The sequence below is a fragment of the Prorops nasuta genome, unplaced genomic scaffold (assembly GCF_024137725.1).
Source record: "Prorops nasuta isolate Cenicafe-Biocafe unplaced genomic scaffold, Cenicafe_Pnas_1.2 PNAS00051, whole genome shotgun sequence".
Lineage (NCBI taxonomy): Eukaryota > Metazoa > Arthropoda > Insecta > Hymenoptera > Bethylidae > Prorops > Prorops nasuta.
In genome coordinates, this window is record NW_027116848.1 from 634,024 (window position 1) to 653,503 (window position 19,480).

At 36.6% G+C, this 19,480-nt stretch overlaps 1 protein-coding gene across 5 annotated transcripts in view; it reads left to right on the top strand.

Moving 5' to 3' along the window:
* The window catches only part of LOC136784284 (dystrophin-like), a 384,172-nt gene that overhangs the window by 224,441 nt on the left and 140,251 nt on the right, over window positions 1-19,480 (top strand). For all 5 annotated transcript variants that reach the window (XM_066744866.1, XM_066744864.1, XM_066744863.1 and 2 more), the window contains exons 7-10: window positions 6,470-6,797; window positions 6,887-6,998; window positions 7,084-7,722; window positions 8,371-8,485. In XM_066744866.1, coding sequence (XP_066600963.1) covers window positions 6,470-6,797; window positions 6,887-6,998; window positions 7,084-7,722; window positions 8,371-8,485 — 1,194 coding nt within the window. The remainder of the gene's footprint in view (window positions 1-6,469; window positions 6,798-6,886; window positions 6,999-7,083; window positions 7,723-8,370; window positions 8,486-19,480) is intronic.

The window sequence follows — 19,480 nt, forward strand, 5'->3', positions numbered from 1 at the left end:
AATATGTAGGGAATTTTTTATAGGTTAATTCGAATATTTTGCATAAGCAAGTAATTACCAATTTTACGATCGAAAATTCAAAGTTTTACTATAAATAAACGTCAATCATACAAAAATGAATATTATTCAAATTCCCCACGTATTTTACTTTAAAATGATATTTTAAAGATGTGATTAAGATTTCGAAAGAAAATATTGAAAATTGTTGAAATTATGCTGCGTGCCGAGAAAAATGCAATACTGCAGAAGAATAGCTCTGCTGCCGCTATTTTGTAATATTGCTCACAACAAAAATTTTTTATACTATACTTCAATTTATACCTAATAATATGTAATTAGGATTTTCTTATTTTCCTTCCTTCCTTCCTTCCTTAAAAAAAAGATGTTAAGGAACGCGTTATATTTTCAACTTCTACAGTAGTCTAACACTTTAAATAAGTTTTAACTGAATCGAATGGACCGTAAATGTTGAATAAGAAAAATCTGAAATCAAAATTCATAGAAACTTTTAGTTACTTAACTGACAAACATCTGTATCTAAATTAATGGATATTCACCCAGTAATAATTACAATCTGTGGCCAGGTAATAGCAAGTTTTTGACGTGGAAAAGCAGCCTAGTGAGAAAATGTACGAATTTGAAATGGTACGCGCTAGTAAAATCTGTTCAGTTTTATATATTAGGTATTTACACGGAGAGAAATGCTATAATATTTTTTTTTACAGTAAATTTTACTGAATAGTACTGTGACGCCAACTTTTATGTAGAGAAGATTAATAATTAATACAATTTAGGCTTTCAACTAGCACCAAATTTCTCTGCGCTTGCTTTTCTATATTTTTTTTTCTATTAACGGGATCCCTCACGCCTACTTTACCGACAGTACAGGTTAATAAACAATTAGTTTAATAAAATTAAAATGCGAAGCAAATTGAACAAAAAAGCGCCTTTAGGATAAAGTGCTAGTCCTAACGAGTCAAACGAGCTTAAAAACACTCAAATCGGATGAGAAATAACGCTGTACCACTTTTCGTCGTTCTTGAAGAGAGGGCACTTTTGGTTAATTATGCTTCAAGAACGCGGGACAATGATACAGCGTTATTTTTCATCCGATTTGAGTGTTTCTAAACTTGTTTAACTCGTTGGGACTGGCATCTTGTCCTACAGATGTCTGTTCAATTTTCTTCGCATTTGATTTTTATTAAACTAATTGTTTATTTACCTGCACTGTCCGTAAAGCAGGCGTGAGGGATCCCGTTAATCCAAATCAGATGTTACATTTTATTAAATATGAATACAAAATGGGTTTGATATGGTTATATACATGAGCAATTCTACCAATTCGGGAACTGGTTTACTGACGCACATCCCAGATTTTTTTGATATTCTCAGATTTTGTACTCTTTATCGAAAAATGATTCTCTAATTTTTTTCAGAATATTTTATCCCTTATTTAAGACGTAGTTATATGGGAAAGTTTTTGATTTTAAGTACTTCCTTTCTTTTGATTTATTTTCTATACTTTTTCAAATAGCTTAATAAATTTTTTTCACACATGATTTCCATGTAAAAAAATCTCACCTTTCCAGTGGAATAATTGTTCTTCTAGTAACCTCACTTTATACCGAAGAAATTAGCATTTACAGTATAAAAATCAATTTTTCAGGAAACGCGTATTTTTTTTAGTATTTTTTTCTTAAAGTTGAGAAAGTTTCACCTGGAACCTGTAACTTTCAAAATGGGATTCCTATTAAAACTCGTCGAATCGATAATGATAAAAAAAAAGAAATAATAAATAGTTTACCGCAAGTATTATGGACTGTCTCGATCCTTAAGGACGTTTTTTCCAAGTATGTCACTACAGCCTGTAATATTTATTCGAAATGACTTAATTTTATTACTGTAAGTGCCAGTGTCTTTGCGTAAAAGTCGAGATTACGTAGGAGTACCAACCTAAATGTTTTGTTCCCCAACCCTAAATATACTCTTGTTTTGAAAGTTTAAAGTTTAAAATTTGTAGGTTTGAAGTTGATTTAAAAATAATATATAGAGTAGAAAAAACACATTGGGGGAGCTATTACTGCAATTAACAAAATTTAATCTGGTACTTCAATATACGTAATCCCGATTTTTACGAAAAGAAACCGGCACTTACAGTAATAAAATTAAGTCATTTCGAATAAATATTACAGTCTCTAGTGTCGAACTGGGAAATAAAGTCCATAAGAATCGAGATAGTCCATAATACTTGCGGTAAACTATTTATTATTTCTTTTTTTTTATTATTATCGATTCGACGAGTCTTAATAGGAATCCCATTCTGAAAGTTACAGGTTCCATGTGAAACTTTCTCAACTTTAAGAAAAAAATACGCATTTCCTGAAAAATTGATTTTTATACTTTAACGGGATCGCTCACGCGTGCTTTACCGACAGTACAACTCAATAAACAATTCGTTTAATAAAAGTAAAATGCGAAGCAAATTGCAAAAACGGGCTTCTTTATGACAAGGTGCCAATTCTAGCGAGTCAATCGAGCTTAAAAAAACTCAAATCGGATGAAGAATAACGCTATACCACTGTCCCGCGTTCTTGAAGTGGAAATAACCAAAAGTAACCTTTCTTCAAGAACGCGGCACAATGGTACAACGTTATTTTTCAACTAATTTGAGTCTTTTTAAGTTTGTTTGACTCGTTAGGACTGGCACATTGTCCAACAAACGCCCGATTGTTCAATTTGCTTCGCATTTGACTTTTATTAAACGAATTGTTTATTGACTTGAACTGTCGATAAAGTAGGCGTGAGGGATCCCGTTAACGGGATCCCTCAAGCCCTCTGTAGCCAACATTACGGAACGAAAAACGATGGAAAATTGTCCAGCGTTATTTTTCAACCGATTTGAATGATATTCGGATTGTTGGAACCGTTAGGACTAGCACATTGTCATAAAAAACCCTTATTTCCCAAAAAATGAAAGAAAAATCAAATTGTTTAAAAATTCGCATTAATAATATTTAACCGCAAAAAAAATCGGGCTTCTTTATGACGAGGTGCCAGACCTAACGATTCCAACAAGCCCAAAAACATTGAAATCGGTTGAGAAATAGAGCCGTACCATTGTCCCGCGTTTCTGAGGTGGACGAAAACCAAAAATTTTTAGGAAGGAAGCTAGGCTTCCGCCCCTCATGCGGCTCACGCTAACGTGTTCCCCCACTCCAGCATGGAAACTTACTGCGAAGCTTTCCTCATATTTACGCTATTCCCCTATCTGTAGCTATACACATATTAATACCGCTAAAATAATGTTGCGAACATATCATCTCGCCGATTGAATGAAATTGCTAAAAATGCAATTATCATTTTGAAATAAAATTGTAGAAAAGGAAATTTCGTAATGCTTGAAATATAAGGCATACGGCGAAAAGTGGTACAATGGTACAGTCGTATTTTTCAACAGAATTTGTTGAGACTAGTAATAATTAAAGCCATTCTTCATGTAGATTGTCCTAAAGAGCTCGCATTTTCGATAAAGCTTATAGTTTTTCAGCTATGAATGATTGAAGTTGCACGGCGCACAAATACATATTTCTTCTCTCGCGTAGATCAGCTGTTGCGCACGTTCATCTTCAATCGTTCATAACTGGAAAACTATAGGCTTTATCGAAAATGCGAGCTCTTTAGGATAATCTACATGAAGAACGGCTTTAGTTATGAGTAGTCTCATCAAATTCTATTGAGAAATACGCCTGTACCATTGTCCCGCGTTTTGCTGTAATTTCAGGTCTTCGAGCGTCACTGACTCCTTCATTCTGCAAATTATTCCGAGCAAAGTAAAAATGCACCAACAACTTGGGTGGCATCATTGAATAGAGCGTGAAAAGGGGAGACGCTTTTATACTATTTTCATAATTTTGCAATGCTTCTTTTTGTCATTATAATGCAAACTGTAACAAGATGCGTACTCAGAGTAAATAAAGTTGGCTTCCCCTCTCCCCTCTGCAGGATGTTGCCTAGTCTAGCGTATGTAAACCAGCATAGTAGGTCTACATATATACGGGTGCGACTGTGTTAGTGACTCGTGGAGTGTACTGTATACAAACACACATAGCGTTTACCATGTATGTACGTGGGTCTTATTTTCAATCGCGAAATTGCCCTACTTAATTTATTGCATTGCACCTTCTACGACAAGCTTCATAAGATTAAGAAATACTCATAGCAGCATGTATATTATCGAGAGCTTCTAATGTAATTTTTCAATGTGCAACCGTACTTTTATTTGTTCCGAAATAAATAGCAGAATGAACGAGTCAGTGACGCTCGAAGACCTGAAATCTGAAATTACGGCAAAACGCGGGACAATGGTACAGGCATATTCCTCAATAGAATTTGATGAGACTAGTCATAACTAAAGCCGTTCTTCATGTAGATTGTCCTAAAGAGGTCGCATTTTCGATAAACCTATAGGTTTCCAGTTATGAACGATTGAAGATGGACGTGCGCAACAGCTGATCTACGCGAGAGAAGAAATATGTATTTGTGCGCCGTGCAACTTCAATCGTCCATAGCTGAAAAACTATAAGCTTTATCGAAAATGCGAGCTCTTTAGGACAATCTACATGAAGAATGGCTTTAATTATTACTAGTCTCATCAAATTCTTTTGAAAAATACGACTGTACTATAGTCCCGCGTTTCGCCGTATGCCTTATATTTCAAGCATTACGAAATCTCCTTTTCTACAATTTTATTTCAAAATGATAATTGCATTTTTAGCAATTTCATTCTATCGGCGAGATGATATGGTCGCAACATTATTTTAGCGGTATTAATATGTGTATAGCTACAGATAGGGGAATAGCGTAAATATGAGGAAAGCTTCGCAGGAAGTTTCCATGCTGGAGTGGGGGAACACGTTAGCGTGAGCCGCAAGAGGGGCGGAAGCCTAGCTTCCTTCCTAAAAATTTTTGGTTTTCGTCCACCTCAGAAACGCGGGACAATGGTACGGCTCTATTTTTCAACCGATTTCAATGTTTTTGGGCTTGTTGGAATCGTTAGGTCTGGCACCTCGTCATAAAGAAGCCCGATTTTTTTTGCGGTTAAATATTATTAATGCGAATTTTTAAACAATTTGATTTTTCTTTCATTTTTTGGGGAATAAGGCTTTTTATGACAAGGTGCTAGTCCTAACGGTTCCAACAATCCGACAATCATTCAAATCGGTTGAAAAATAACACTGGACAATTTTCCATCGTTTTTCGTTCCGTAATGTTGGCTACAGAGGGCTCGAGGGATCCCGTTAAACGCTAATTTCTTCGGTATAAAGTGATGTTACTAGAAGAACAATTATTCCACTGGAAAAGTGACATTTTTTTACATGGAAATCATGTGTGAAAAAAATTTATTAAGTTATTTGAAGAATTATAAAAAATAATTTAAAAGATAGGACGTACTTAAAATCAAAAACTTTCCAATATAACTACGTCGTAAATAATGGATAAAAAATTCTGAAAGAATTAGAAGATCATTTTTCGATCAAGAGTACAAGATTTGAGAATATCAAAAAAATCTGGGAGGTGCGTCGGTAAACCAGTTCCCGAATTGGTGGAATTGCTCATATATATATTAATCCACAGTCAATTTCTAATTCAGGACAAAAGTATTCATCGCAATTTTATTTCGAATTTTTCAAATTTTCACAACAAATTTAGGTTCTGCGAACTTACAAATCTTTAAATAACCAAGAAAATATCAATCTGGAATATTTTATTGTATTTTTTGTACCAAGTCGCCTATATGTGACATAGACTTTTAAGGGGTTAAGAGCTTTCACAATTTTTTTAACAAATGCTTACATCAGCGGCTCCCTCAGCTTACATAATTATCAAATTATCGTTAGAAATTTGATAAAGACACCCGAAAAATTTGAAAATGATTTTGATAGGTGTTTAAGAAAATTTGAGCAATGTCCACCCAGATGAGTCGTGTTTACAACTATACGCAGTGCTGTTATCTTAGCACAACTTAACGCTATATTGATCAAACAGATGAATGCACGATATTTATAAAAGAGAAATATGTGCTTTTCTTATTTCTCTTTCATTTACATTACGTACATCATTTCCTAAACAAAAAAGAATTTAGATTATAATTTTTGGTTTTTAAAAAGAAACGTCTAATAGGACTGACGGACTGAAAGAGTGAGTCACTTTATCAATTCTATGTCTATCATGAACCAATAATGTGCTTACTGTTCACCTTTAGTATTTTGGCATATTCAGCCGATGGGTCATTTTATCCGGCAATTCTTCAATAATTGTATAGAGATCAAAACCGAGACTACTTTTTCGCCAACCCAATAGTTAGAGAGATAAATATATTCTTGTATCCTTTGTTAGAATATGAGTAGCGGATCTAGTATTTGTAAAGGATATTACTTTAAAAGAGACTGTATTTTTATTATTTCTGCAGATTTGTTCCGATTAATAGCGGATCCAAATAGATTGGTCGATCAACGAAAACTGGGTCTTCTTTTACACGATTGTATTCAAGTACCACGACAATTAGGAGAAGTTGCAGCATTTGGGGGTTCCAATATTGAGCCTAGTGTAAGAAGCTGTTTTGAAAAGGCTGGTAAAGATAAGAATGAAATAGAAGCCGTACACTTTTTAAGTTGGCTGCAACAAGAACCCCAAAGTATGGTTTGGCTTCCCGTACTTCATAGACTTTCCGCTGCAGAAACAGCAAAGCATCAAGCAAAATGTAATATTTGCAAGGAATACCCAATTGTTGGATTTAGGTATGTAAATAATGTCGCGCTTCTTTTTGTTAGAATAATACATTGAATTTTCAATGCCTTCAATATTATATTGCCCCTTTCGTGTGCAGATATCGATGCTTGAAATGCTTTAATTTTGACATGTGCCAGAACTGTTTCTTCTCTGGACGTAAAGCAAAGAATCATAAATTGACACATCCAATGCAAGAATATTGCACAGCTGTAAGAAAGAAGCTGATTAATTATTATATATTTTCGAGATTATTTGTATTGTTCTTGGGATATCAAATTGCATATTTGATTTCAGTCAACTTCAGGTGAAGATGTTCGAGACTTTACGAGAGCATTGCGTAATAAATTCAAGTCAAAAAGATACTTTAAAAAACACCCCAGAGTAGGCTATTTACCCGTCCAGACGGTCCTTGAAGGTGATGCACTGGAGAGTCCAGCACCCTCACCTCAACATAGTTCATTGAGTCAAGATATGCATTCACGTTTGGAAATGTATGCTTCGAGATTGGCAGAAGTTGAATTATCACAAACAAGAAGCAATTCAACTCCAGATAGCGACGATGAGCATCAGTTGATAGCTCATTATTGTCAAAGCTTAAATGGCGCTGACAATATTAATGTACCGAGAAGTCCGATTCAAGTTATGGCTGCTATTGATGCTGAGCAAAGGGAAGAATTGGAAACCATGATTCGAGAATTGGAAGAGGAAAATGCAACATTGCAAGCTGAGTACGAAAGCCTATTGTTAAAACAAACGCCAGGTTCAACTCCAGAAGATGGTCATGGAGCCAGACAACCTGATTGCGATATGATTGCAGAAGCGAAGTTATTAAGAGAGCATAAAGGTAGATTGGAAGCACGTATGCAGATACTCGAAGATCATAATCGACAATTAGAGGCACAACTCCACAGATTGCGTCAACTTTTAGACGAGGTAGAAATCAATACTTTTCTTTCCATTATAATCACTGTACTATTAATTCACTAATCATAAATTTATGCTAAAATTATAAGAGGTTATCTGAATTATTCGTTGATGTATTCCTAAGCTCTTTCTGTCGTAACAGTTGTGTTTTTCTCAGGCACATTTTCTGCATACATGCTCTTATTTTTTTAGTAGAACGATGCTGTAAAACCTAAGCAATAATCAGAAAAACAGAAAATCTTATTAATCAAACTGAAAGTAGAAAATTTAATAAATGTACGTGGAATAGCTTTCTTATTGTTTGGTTAATTAATACTTGAGGATTAGAGAGATATCTCCTTCTATATAGATTATAAAAATTAAATAAACAATTAAAGTATTCTAAATACCATATCTAAATATGATTACCGATAAATTATTAATTTTATCCAGTTGATCAATATTTAATAATTTTGTATTGAAATTGAATACAATATTTTAATTGAACTGTGATTCTTTATAATTTTTATTATTAAACAATATATAATTACTGAAGTTTCGTGGTAGAACTACTATTTTAAATTTAGTGAATATTTCTTACACACATTTCATCTGAGTTTTAAAAATTGTAAGCAATTGCTGGTATTAGGTCGAACTATAAACTTATTTTACTTTCAGCCGAATTCTTCATCTCCATCAAAAACTGGAACGCTTCAAACTCGAAGTGTCACAGCTTCCCAATTGGCAACAGATTCTCCAGCCAAAATGAATGGACATTATCCAGATTCATCAGGTTTGTTAAATAACGTATTGACAAAATAATGAGTTAAGGAGAGGTTGCCATCGTGAGGCTTGACAATTGCATTACTTACGAAATTGTTTTTTTTTATATAAAATAATAACATTTGAAAAAAGGATTCAGCACATAATATTCTTCTATCAAGGAAGAATAAAGTCGAATTTTATTGATGCAAAGAAATGCACAATGGTGGTCAGCAGATTTTACTAAATAAAGTTATAAATTAGTATGCTCGGGGTAGTATACAAATTTGCCCAATCTATCTGAATAAAAAAATAAAACAATGCTATTATACTAGATTAAATTTGGGAGGTCTTATCGTTTTTTGATTCCTAAAAAACTTCCAAACTTCTAAATGGCAAACTTTTGAAACGAAAAACATTGTATAAACAAAATATATATATATTTTTACTTGAAACATCCATTATTTAGACGTTTGAATGTTTTTCGAAAATCAAAAGACGATAAGGCTTCTTGAATTTAGTCTAGTTTAATAATATTTCACAATTTTTTTATTCAGATTGACTGGCAAGGCTATGGAGCGCACCACGCAGACCAATTCATCACTTTATTTAAGACGAATTATTGACGCTATTTGGGAATTTCTTGTATGAATAAAAATTGGATGTAATCTTCGTTAATATAAGAATAATACATGCCAAATCCTATTTTCAGAAATAATTATTTTATATAATAAAACAATTCTGAAAGGTAATGCAATTTTTCAATCCTTTCAATGGTAACCTCTCCTTAAGTTGGGACGTCTATTTTCACCCCACGCGTATGGGGAATGACTGTTTTCTGCGTAGTTTACCGGATCGAAAATTACTATTTTCACGTCAATCATAACCGCGTATGCGTACTAGAGTTTTGCTTCACTTTCGACTCTTCGGAGGAAAAAAGCCCCATTCTCTTGGTACTAATACGAAGTAATAGTCCAGTCATTAAAGCAAATGGTATGGACGTTGCTTTATGTATAAACTTTTATTTTTGCAATTGGTCGAAAAATATGTACATTAGGACTATGGAACTACTACGTGCCGAAAATAATGGAAAGTTTATTAAAGAATCGACAATTGTAAAATATCTTCCTTTTACGCAAAATATAGGTGTTATCTCGAAAACTAAGCCCCGTACGAAGAAACATCACTCTTTACTTTTATGTTTATTTTCAAATTTTCTATAAGATACGTCTGTTAAATATCTCATCATTTAAGTTTTTATATTGTTGAATTGCAAAAAACCATGTTAAAATGTACACTCCTTAAAAACTCTGTAAATTATGTAAACATTAATATTTATCAACAATATTACAAAATTAAAGTATTATTAGTATCGTTAATCTGTATACCAAACCCAGCCATCGTGCGTTAAATGATTCTCTCAGGAATGATTTGTTAATTAAAGAATATGCAAAGTCTTTGACTTGTTATAACTTTTAAACAAATGATTTTAAGCCAGAATTAATTTTTTACATACTCTTCAAAAGAATAAAGGATGAAAGAAATCCAAGAAGTACTACTTTTTCCTTTTAACAGCTCTCTAATGATTTTTTGAAAATTTAGAATTGAATAACAATTGTAAAATAATACTAAATATTAAAAGATCAATTTATTTTTCCTTATAATTCAATAGTAATTTGAATTACGATTAATTTAAGACCAATTAGTGCTAATTACCTTCATTATATTATGAGATATCAAAAGTCAAAGTTCATTAGCACTTGTTGTTAAAATATTTGACGAATTTACATTTACTAAGACTCGATAGATAGCTTAAAATGTATACTTTTCAGGTTTACGTATGTAACTAATTGTATGATTAATTTAATCTTTTAATAATATTCCTGAAAGTTTAAAGAGTGCACGATTTTTGCCGCGGCGATAGACTGTGCAGAGGCGGGGAAAGCGTTGAATGTCGAAAATACAATTCGCTTCGCTCGCTTCAAAATAGCTTGTGCTCAAGAATTTTGAATATCTCAGCAACCAGAGCATCAATGGAGGTATTTTTGTCAAAACGATTTAGAAGATTGAGAGAAACTGATTGATAAACTGTAATCTGGTGGGTCAAATCTTCCCGTTCCAAAATTCGGGTAATACTTCGGGGAGAACTAAGGGTTGCAATAAACAAACTATGGCCTTTCCACAGAGTGACTCACCTTTCCTCCCATGTTGGAAATTTATTTTCTAAATGCGTGGATAGACTGTAAATGGTATGAGAATAAATGTGATCAGTATTGTGATAGTATGAGTGAGATTTAACGTTAAAATTTGGAATTTTCGCGATCGCTAAGCGGGGAAGGAAGGTGTAGGCACTGTTACGTAAAGGAGAGAAAAGGAGCAGCCATGGAATGGTCTAGGAGAACGAGGACAGGCAGAATGTTGTTAAGATAAGGATGAAGAAAGCGACTGTCCTGCTCTGACCCGAAAGCTTTGCCAGGATGGTAACAACCAGATGAGGGGCATATTAAACCATAATCCAAAAACATTGGCCTTAGGTACAAAGAAATCAGGCGAGTCAACAATCGCTGCGGATTCATGTGAATCAAAATTTCCAATAATGAGGTTAGATACGAACTAATCGCCAATCAGCTTAGAACAACAGGATCACCTGGGGAGAAATAGGGCAAGAGTATGAGGAGAAAAATGTAACGAGTTTTCGAGAGATTGAAGTTTCTATCTCTTGGAATTTATATGGCCGAGCGATGGGATGTCTCAAGGAGCTGGATCATCACGGTTATCAAACGGTTTTTTTCCGGAGCCAGAACGTGGTGGAAGCTGGGCGTAGGAGTAGATCCTGACTAGGAGGAAAATTATCGATTTTGAGAAGCCGGACCATCCTGGAGGGCGGATCGAGACACATTCTGGTAGGAGTCTGGGACTTCGCTCTACCTAGAAGGAGGCGCGTGGAAATTGGGATTGGAAGAAGAGAACCTGGACAGGGAGACGGACGGCAGGCGACCCGGAGGGATGTTCAAGGTGACCTGAGAAGGCTTTGTCTTGCTGCTCCATAGGTTAGATTTTCTAGTTGTCCGCGAATTATCCTCCGAATGGCGAAATTAGCTAATGTGACCGACCCAGGAAGAGGGAGGTGTCCTGAAAATGATCTGGAAGGAAGGTCCCCGTATTTTCCGGGCGTAGCCGCTGGCAGAATAAGGTGAGGGCGAAAGGGTGGTGCATTCTCCTCTTCGCTGGATCTCTGCAGGGTTCAGGATGTCTTTCCCTAGATGTCTCCTAGCCGAATGGCAGATAGTAGGGAGGTACTATCCAGTCGGGAGTAGTTTTATCCGAGTGATGCCCGTTTCTCCACGTAATTTTTCGACACAGCTACTACTCGACACGTAACAATTAGACGCGTTACATTTCACCATGTAAAAATTCAACACGTATTTTTGACCACATTCCGATTCAACACAGTAATGATTCAATACATCCAATTCAACCGTAATGATTCGCCACGTTACAATTCGCCACGTAATAATTCCCCACGTTGCTATTCGCATTGTGACCGATAAAATAATGTCGAAAGTAATGTATTTTATAGGTTTAGCTAAGCCGCACTTAGCTGATATTTTACGTGAAGCTAAACTCAATTAGGCTAAACATATTTCGATTCAGCGCCTAGATCGTAATTCCGTAATAAAATCAGCAGTAAACCTTTTAATATAATTTATTTTATTTAAAAAATAAAATGCATTTTTTGCATATAGCGAAGGCTTTATTCCAAGCAGCAATCAATATCTTAATTATTCTGACAGAAATCTCATGTGTGGATGATTTGGTCATATATTCGCATTATTCTTTTACATATTGTGATACTCATTAAGTTTCATTGCAGCTTTTTCGCATTTAAATCACACACACACACACACAAACAATATCAAACTAATAAGTTAGTGTAGCTTTATTAAAGTAGTATATCTAACTTCCAGCAACATGGATATATACAAAATAATATTAATTATAAACAATGTAATTATTAATTTATTATCAATATGCTGATTATTTCCAATATCTTTTCTACCATGAGCCTTTTATTAGGTAAAATATGCGTTATTTCCATTGATACATTAATATAATTTTTCCACTGTTGACTCTTTTGCAACTTAATAAGACCAAACCTCAATGTCCTAAAATTTCGGTTTAGTTTGTATCTGTAATATGCAAAATATGACATGGTGAATAGTAACATGGCTAATCGTTACGTGGCGAATTGTTACGTGGCAAAATGTAACGTTGACAATTGTAACGTGGCAAATCATTACGGTTGAATAGGACGTGTTGAATCATTACTGTGTTGAATCGGAACGTAGTCAAAAATACGTGTTGAATTGTTACGTGGTGAAATGTAAAGTGTCCAATTGTTACGTGTTGAATAGTAGCTGTGTCGAATAATTACGTGGTGAAACAGGACCACCCTCTTTTATCCCCGTATACTTTTCCATTGTTTTACATAGTTAATGATTCGTGGGCCGGACTTGTCCCTCTTATCAGGTGAATAGTATCCGATCGGGGTGAGAGAGGTGAATCGAGCTTGCGACGTTGCCGTAAAAGGAGCTGTTCGGGGTGTCGGGAATCCTGCCACGAACTCTCTCCCTGAGTACCTTTATCTGTTGGGCCCCCCGAAGGGAGCGGTCGGTGGATGAAAGCCTAGAGCGTCCCCTAGAGCACTAGAGAGGGAGAAATCCTGGTTCGGCGAGATAGCCTCCCTATGGGACTTCGTTTTTTTTAAGAATGGGACTGATTTATCCCCGTCATCGGGAGATAATCGCCATGCGAAGAGACCTGGATGAAATAATCCCCAAACTACGCCTCACTTGTTCGTTCCGTGAATCGTTGTGTGAATGTGATAGCGTGAATGTATGAGTGTGTGATATAATTGGAATTGTGGAAATAATAGGGTTAAATAAATTATATATTTTCCCCGATAATCGTAGCTAGTTATCATTTGCCCTCCTACTCCTCTATTCACCTATTTTTCCTGACTCTGCCCCTCTACCTTTTATTAAAAACTGACTAGCCGAGGATATTGTTGATATTGTGGACGATTTTCTCGGTGACGGTTCCAACGACGACCCTGGCACCCAACCACAGTATATTATTATGAAAATATTTCTTTCCGCTACCGGAACGATTATCATCGGGAAGATCGAGCCATAATTATTCTTATACGGAGATCGTATACGAATGGAAAAATAATCTCCGTTATAACACAAACAAATTTAATATTTTAAACCATTTTCTTCTTATTTCCATCTTAAATTATTTTAACATTTTGGTGCAAGAGTGTTTCATAATAGACAGATATTCTTAGCTTTCATGGTATGTTATAATATTAACGGAAAGGCGTATACCGACATTACAGGGCGGCTCCACCTGAAATTTTAGTTTTCAAATATAACGTTATTTTCAAACAGATTTCAATTTTTAAAACGGCTTTTCAGTCCTCGGAGAAGCATCTTTAAATGAATAAGGCATTTTCCAGCTGAATTAAAAAGAAATCGAAACAACAAAACTAATATTTTAAAAATAAAGACGAAATTGCGAAATCTGGCTTTTTTATTCAAAAGAATTTCCTTCAAGGATTGTGAAATTTCAAAACCTTTCGAATCATTATGAAATATGGCCAAACTTTGAGAATTAATAATTTGTATAAAATTCTATACCGTGATAATGAGACTAAATATAAAAAGTTGTTATACTTACTAAAAACTAGATAGCGCTGGAGAGATGCCATAGGCTGCCCATAGGTGCAACGGATATATATAAAGAGAGAGAGATAGATAGATAGATAAATTCATATAAATTTTATTATACCAAGGGGTAGCCCCATCCGTACAAAACAATAGAAAGAACATTAAAAAGAGAACGCTCTCCTCTATAACGGAAAATACAAAGTGATAATAATAAACTACTAAATATATAAACTGTAATAGTTATAAAATATATATAAATCTCAGACTAAAGGTATAAGAAACAGAAAACGTAAACATGTGATTAGCAAAACAAAAACCAGAAAACAAGCGCCGCAACTATGTGGAGGTCCCACTAAGGATATAACGGTAAAGACAAATCTTAAAATTAGTAAGAGTAGTAGCCTTCCGAATGTAAAGAGGCAATGAGTTCCAGTTACGCACGCCCGACGAAATAAACGAGTGCTAATACGCAACAGTTCTACATGCCGGGGATTTAAGGTCTAAAGCCGGACGCCTGGTGTTATCCACAGCCGAGGCAGAATATGTCAGCTCGAGCACAAGTTGGACAAATACCGAGGCTTTTGGCCAATAGTATGCCTTGTAAATGGCAATGCCTAGAAAGTAAAAGCGCCTTTCTTCCACTTTCAGAAGGCTAGCTCCCTTATATTAAAGAAATGTGTAATATGGTCAGACTTTACATTATACACAAAACGCACGCACGCATTCAAGGCTCGCTATAGCCTGATATTTTCAACAACGCTTATATCCGTCAGCACAAGCGAGCAGTAGTCCAATAAAGGATAGATAAGCGCTCTAACTAGTTTTAACCCCTTGCCTTACGATTTAATTTTTAATTGTGCGTGCCAAAAGCGACACCAAGGTCGGTCACGCGTAGGGACATAAACAACTTGACTGAGCGTTCGAAATTGTACAAATCGCAAACGTCTTATGATTTGTATATACACGTGCATGGTATAATTAAACATTTGGCACGGTCGCCCCACCACGTCTCTGAGACGTCTTGTTTATATTTGGGCCGGTAGACTTACCACGTCTCTGAGACGTTTTGTTTATGTTTGGCCCCGAAAAACTATCACGTCTCTCATACGTCATTGTAAGCTAAGGGGTTAACCTAATCTTGGTAGTAAGACAACCTTGATTGGACCGTAATTGGTATACAGAGAACGGTAGATCCTAGAACAGACAGCCGTAACGGTTTTTCTCCAGCTAAGGGTGGAGGTTGTGATAACACCAAGACTATGCACGGAGGTAGCAAACGGAATGGCAAAGTTATCAACAATGATCGGAGCAATAGTGTGAAAGTTAATTGCATTAATAAACCTGGAGGAACCAAGAATCAATGCAGAGGTTTTCCCTGAATTGAGAACTAGGTCATTGTCACGAGCCCAGGTACAAAATCTCCCTATACTAATATTAAGCTTCGCGCGATGCACTGATTAAGATCACAGGGTTGGCATTGAGCACAAACCTGGATGTCATCTGCATAACGAATAAGAAAGTAATCAACAAATACCGAAGTAACATCCGCCGTGTATAAAAGGAAGAGCAGGGGGCCTAGCAATGAACCCTGCGGAACCTGAGACCTAACTACATGCCACGAGGAGACTGAGTCCTGAGATCGCACAGCACATTTACGGTCAGAAAGATAGGACCAGAACCACCGTAGTATCGGACCCGAAAACCCAAGGGCCAAGAGGTTACGCAGCAAAATGATATGATTGACCATGTCAAAAGCTTTCGAAAAATCGAAGAGTACAAGCACGGTTATTTTCCTCTTATCATTGCCTAGTCGCACGTAGTCAGTTAGCTTGATGAGAGCATCTTGAGTCGACCGGCCCTGACAGAACCCATACTGGGTATCATCAACAAAATTTGAACTATGGAGAAACTGTAGCACATCCTTACACACTATCCGCTCAAGAACCTTTGACAACTCAGGGATGATAGATATAGGCCTAAAGTGACGGTTCAGAGGGGTTTTTGATCTTAGGTACCGCCGTAATATATGCATGTTTCCAACAGGCTGGGAAAGAGGAGTAGGACAAAGAGAGGCTGCAAATCTCAAGACAGGCAGGCAAAATTGAGGAGGAACAGGTCCTCAAAAGCCTAGGAGAGCAGGTCACTGCCAGATAGTAGCGATTCTGAGAATTTGAAAATTTGAAGAAACGTGGGGAAGTCAATGGGGGAAATATAAAAGCTTTCTTCATTATAGGGCGGTAATGGCACCAGATCATCCAGAAAAGATGACTGCTCCCTACCTGCAATAGTCGGTTTGAAGGTACTACAGAAATATTTACATAGTTGTTCCGAACTAAAGCAGTACACAGTAGAGCGATTACCCCTCGGCACAATATTCAAATTACGAAGACAGCTCCATAGTGCTCTAGGATTGGAGCATCGATTTATAGAGTCCAGGTAGAACTTTTCCCTGACGGCTCTAATCATACCACGCACCCTATTTCGAGTCCGGCAATAATTCTCACGCAGCATTTCAAATGAGAGCGAAGCAGGAGTAAGGCGACGCAACCTGCATCGGAGCCTATTCCTGTTAACTATAGCAACTCTTATGCTGTTGGTCATCCACGGGGAAAATGGGTTTCGAGGCAAAAAGGTGTAGCTCGGTGCAAACTTGTCCAAGTGGGATAATAACAGGAGATTCAGCGCACAGGTAGTCTCATCAATAGAGCCAGATTGAAATATCGTACCAAAGTCATAATTAGCAAGAGAGGACACAGCCTCAGGAGTAGCCAGATTATCCCAACGCCTGCCACATATGGAAGAAAGAGGATATGGAGCATTACAGGAGATTTTATATTCCACACTAATAAGGTCATGACCAGAAAGAAATGGCATAGAAGCTTGAGATGAATAATAGGCCCTATCCTCACAATCCACTAAATTAATACCCAGCCAAGTATGTGAAGTGGAAGTATGGTGCGTTGGCAGATAAGGCACTAAAAATAACGAAGAGAGTTCAATTACTCTGCGCAAATAAGTACAGTCAGGAGTACTCGTACAAAGGTCAGCATTTAGATCACCAAAATGATCTTGCAGGAATAGTCCTGGGAGAAATCCTGAAGCACATTTTCTAAATCCGAGTTAAAAGCAACACGCGGAGGCCGATAAATAACACCAAGAAATAGTATGTTGTTATTCGCTAATAATTCAGCATATAAGTATTCCATACGTGGTATATATATCTCAGAGGAAGACGAGCAGATCAATTTAACATTGTATATGCTACGGTAATAAATACAAACCCCTCCACCCCTCTTATGAGCTCTGTCAAACTGCAATATAAGGTAACCCGGCAGATCTATAACATCATTCGTAATCATTGGCGTTAGTCAAGTCTCAGAGATCATAATGACGTCATAAGAGTGATGTATAAAATAATTTCTAATTCACTAAGATGTGCCGGTATCGATTGCGCATTAACATGACATATGTGCAAAACATTGCATATCGACGGTAAAGAGGCAGGTGAGGTAGAGAGGGAGGAGCTTCATAAAGTCAATTTAGCGAAATCAGCTGGCGAATTAACTCTAATAACTGGTGACGACCTATTTTTCTTAACTTTGATATGGCCAAGATCATCCACCCAGACAAATTCATATCTGGCTTTCCTAGCAGTAACCTTGGTATCGTAAAGTAGCTTATACAGCGCCGGTGGCAAAAACCTATATATATATATATATATATATATATTAGATTTATTGAACGACGCATCAATCAAGTCAGCAGTAAGATTACCCACTGAACGCTTAGCGGCAATGACAGAGTCAGCACAGGCCTCATTATTAAATTGCACGACAAGAGTACCTGGTTTATCTGAGACCGCAGCGTGAAGACAACGAGAATTAACAACGTCCTTAGACCCAAGGTCAACACTGAGAGCCTTGAGAGCTCTTTCAATAAGTGAGCTATCAGGAGCCTCACACTTCGGAATGCCAGAAAAAGAAGCTGAGTCCTATTGCTGTTGAATTCCAATTGGTTCATTCGCGACTGCAGGCCGTCAGTTAGTCCCGGCACCAGCGCATTGTCGCATGAAGATTCGAGTACCTTGATCCTGGTATCCAGTTTCTCACATGTATCCTTGAGTTCTCCAACCACGCCCTCTACTTCAGTAATGCGTGCCGCCATATTGTCGAGTTTGAGAGGCACGAGTCAACCTTATCGGCAAGAACATCCATTTTTGACAACTTAGTGTCTATAGCGTCCAAGCGCTCATTCAAACCAGCAAAAAGCATTGTCAATGCCGGCTCTGATACTGGCGAAACACTAGTATTGTTTGTCGAAGCTGTTGCCACATTAACCGCATTAATTGAATGCGGGCGCTGGGACACAGGACTAGAATTCGACAATTTAGCACAAACAGTACAATTCTGCTGTGGAATAACATCCTGGTCCGTCATCTTCAGTTCACGACGAACACAAATCATATGGTAGCCGTCATCAAGGATAAAGCAGAACCTCGTAAGATCTGCTTTACTGACATAGCCCCCGCATATACCGCACTTAATGACAGGCATTATACACAAGTCCAGAAAATGAAGTAGCAGAGTGGTGAAGGCAGAGGTTGAGATGCAGCAGTACTATCTCATATAGGAACAGGCCTCAATATCCAGTGTGATGTCACTTAAGAGATGTAAACAATACGGAGTACCTTTACAGAGAACACACTGTGCTATTCAGACATGCGCAGGCGGTAGACTATGCAAATTAGGCGGCAATCAAACTTTGAATTTAGACTCACCAGTAACAGCAGAGAAGCAATTTTTCCAAGGAATAAATATAGCACCAATAATGAATAATATCTCACTAAAGAGACTGAGATTTGGTGATAAGAAGCTACAACAGAGTCCCCACGGGGAAATCATGGCAGCAAAAAATATCTCTGTGAAAAGCAGGACATTACACAAGCAAGTACAATCTACTTACAAGAGAGAAAGAGAGAGAGAGTGTAACAACAATATATTTGAATACTTTATTGTTTCTCTCTTCCTTTCTCTCTGTCCGTTGCACCTATGGGCAGCCTATGGCATCTCTCTAGCGCTATCTAGTTTTTAAAAAGTAGAACAACTTTTCATATTTAGTCTCATTGTCACGGTATAGAATTTTATACAAATTACTAAGTCTCAAAGTTTGGCCATATTTCACAATGATTCGAAAGGTTTTGGACTTTTTACAATCCTTGAAGGAAATTCTTTTGAATAAAAAAGCCAGTTTTCGCAATTTCGTCTTTATTTTTAAAATATTAGTTTTGTTGTTTC